The sequence below is a fragment of the Pleurodeles waltl genome, chromosome 4_1 (assembly GCF_031143425.1).
Source record: "Pleurodeles waltl isolate 20211129_DDA chromosome 4_1, aPleWal1.hap1.20221129, whole genome shotgun sequence".
Taxonomy (NCBI): domain Eukaryota; kingdom Metazoa; phylum Chordata; class Amphibia; order Caudata; family Salamandridae; genus Pleurodeles; species Pleurodeles waltl.
In genome coordinates this window covers 105,929,854-105,931,486 of record NC_090442.1, presented here as the reverse complement: position 1 = coordinate 105,931,486, position 1,633 = coordinate 105,929,854, and the positions used below count along the sequence as shown (strand labels likewise).

Here is a 1,633-nt window from a genome sequence, read left to right as displayed (position 1 = left end):
CCTGTCTTAATACTACTTCTGATCAGTTCTACTTTCCCATTTCCAGTCTTAAGATACCAGTGCCTGACAAATAAAATTTAGATCACATTTAAACATCAGACAACTGCTCATCACCACTCGAAGTCAATCTTTGTCTACAACTTTCATCTGATCTAATTCTTGTCGCCATCTCTGCATTATAGATCACCACATTGATATTCATTTCCCCTTGTCTAACCAGAATATTGTCAAATCATTTATTCCAAAATCACTGATGTGCTTCTTGGGTTGAGCAACACTGATGGCATCTATTTGCTTTATGTTTCAAAACAAAAACTCAAGCATTACTCTAGGCATCGACACAAATGAGCCTTTCATGCACATCCACAGTGCCCAGTCTCCCCCAGCTCCATGTCCTGTTCATTCCTTCCTCATCAGAAAGTGCAACTCATGTTTATTTGGTTCAGACAAATAAAGTACATGACAGCTTCAAACATTTGTTATTCATCTTAACATGCATTTTCTTAGTATCACCTTCCTCAGAGCTATTTTCACCTCCTGGTTCCTGAGGCTGTATATGAATGGATTTAGCATTGGAATCACCACTGTGTAAAACACAGATGCCACTCTGTCCTGGTCCAAGGTGACGGAAGAACTTGGCCTGAGATACATAAATACCATTGTCCCAAAGAAGATGGTCACACAGAGAAAGTGTGAGGAGCAGGTGGAGAAGGCCCTTTGCCTGCCATTTGAGGAGGGTATTTTTAGGATAGCAGAGACAATATAAAAATAAGAGACACTTATGATTCCAAGGCATGTCATTACAAGTCCACCACCAATAAGAAAGCCCACCAGTTCATTGATGGAAGTGTCAGAGCAGGAAATCTTCAGCAGTGGAGGAATATCACAGAAGAAATGAGTGATTTTATTTGAGCTACAGAAGGACAAACTAAATGTACAACTGGTGTGTATCAGGGCATGCAAAAGGGCAACCAAGTACACCACACTAACAAGACATATACACATTACGGTGTCCATAATCACTGAATAAAGTAATGGATTGCATATAGCAATGTATCTATCATAGGCCATCACTGTCAAGAGAAATACTTCTGTACTTCCCAAGAAAACAAACGAAAAGAGCTGTGTGACACACCCAAGGAGAGAAATGGTATTCGTCTCTGAGAGGAAGCTGGTCAACATGTTGGGTGTGATGACCGATGAGTAACAACAGTCCACAAAAGACAAGTTACTGAGAAGGAAGTACATGGAGGTGTGGAGCTGGGGAGAGACTCTGACCACAGCAATAATCCCCACATTTCCCAGCAGGGTGAGGATGTAGACCAATATGAAGAGCACAAAAAGTGGGATCTTCAACTTTGGGTCCTCGGTGAGACCCAGGAGGATAAACTCTTTCACAGAGGTCCAATTCCCGTTTTTCATATAGCCAAAGAACTTGAAGTAGTGCTGAATATACCCAAGTGGAGATAACAACAGCAACTTAGCTAGGAGAAAAGAAAAATGTAAATGTAAATTACATATCGATACGTCAGGGAAAGTCAGTTTTCTAGGTTCATCATTTCATAAGCAAATATGGACAAATTAGATTCGAAAAAGCCAAGAGGTCAACAAATTGCAAACCTACTTCTTTGAG

At 40.5% G+C, this 1,633-nt stretch overlaps 1 protein-coding gene across 1 annotated transcript; it reads right to left on the bottom strand.

The window, feature by feature from the left end:
- Nucleotides 1–483: 483 nt before the first annotated feature.
- On the bottom strand, nucleotides 484–1,422 carry LOC138288458 (olfactory receptor 5AP2-like). Its single transcript, XM_069230014.1, has one exon. The coding sequence runs from the start codon at nucleotides 1,420–1,422 to the stop codon at nucleotides 484–486; it is 939 nt and encodes a 312-aa protein (XP_069086115.1).
- Nucleotides 1,423–1,633: the final 211 nt, after the last annotated feature.

Bases quoted from the DNA above. Each gene is read 5' to 3' on its own strand.
- LOC138288458 (XM_069230014.1), bottom strand. From the start codon at position 1,422: ATGAAAAACGGGAATTGGACCTCTGTGAAAGAGTTTATCCTCCTGGGT.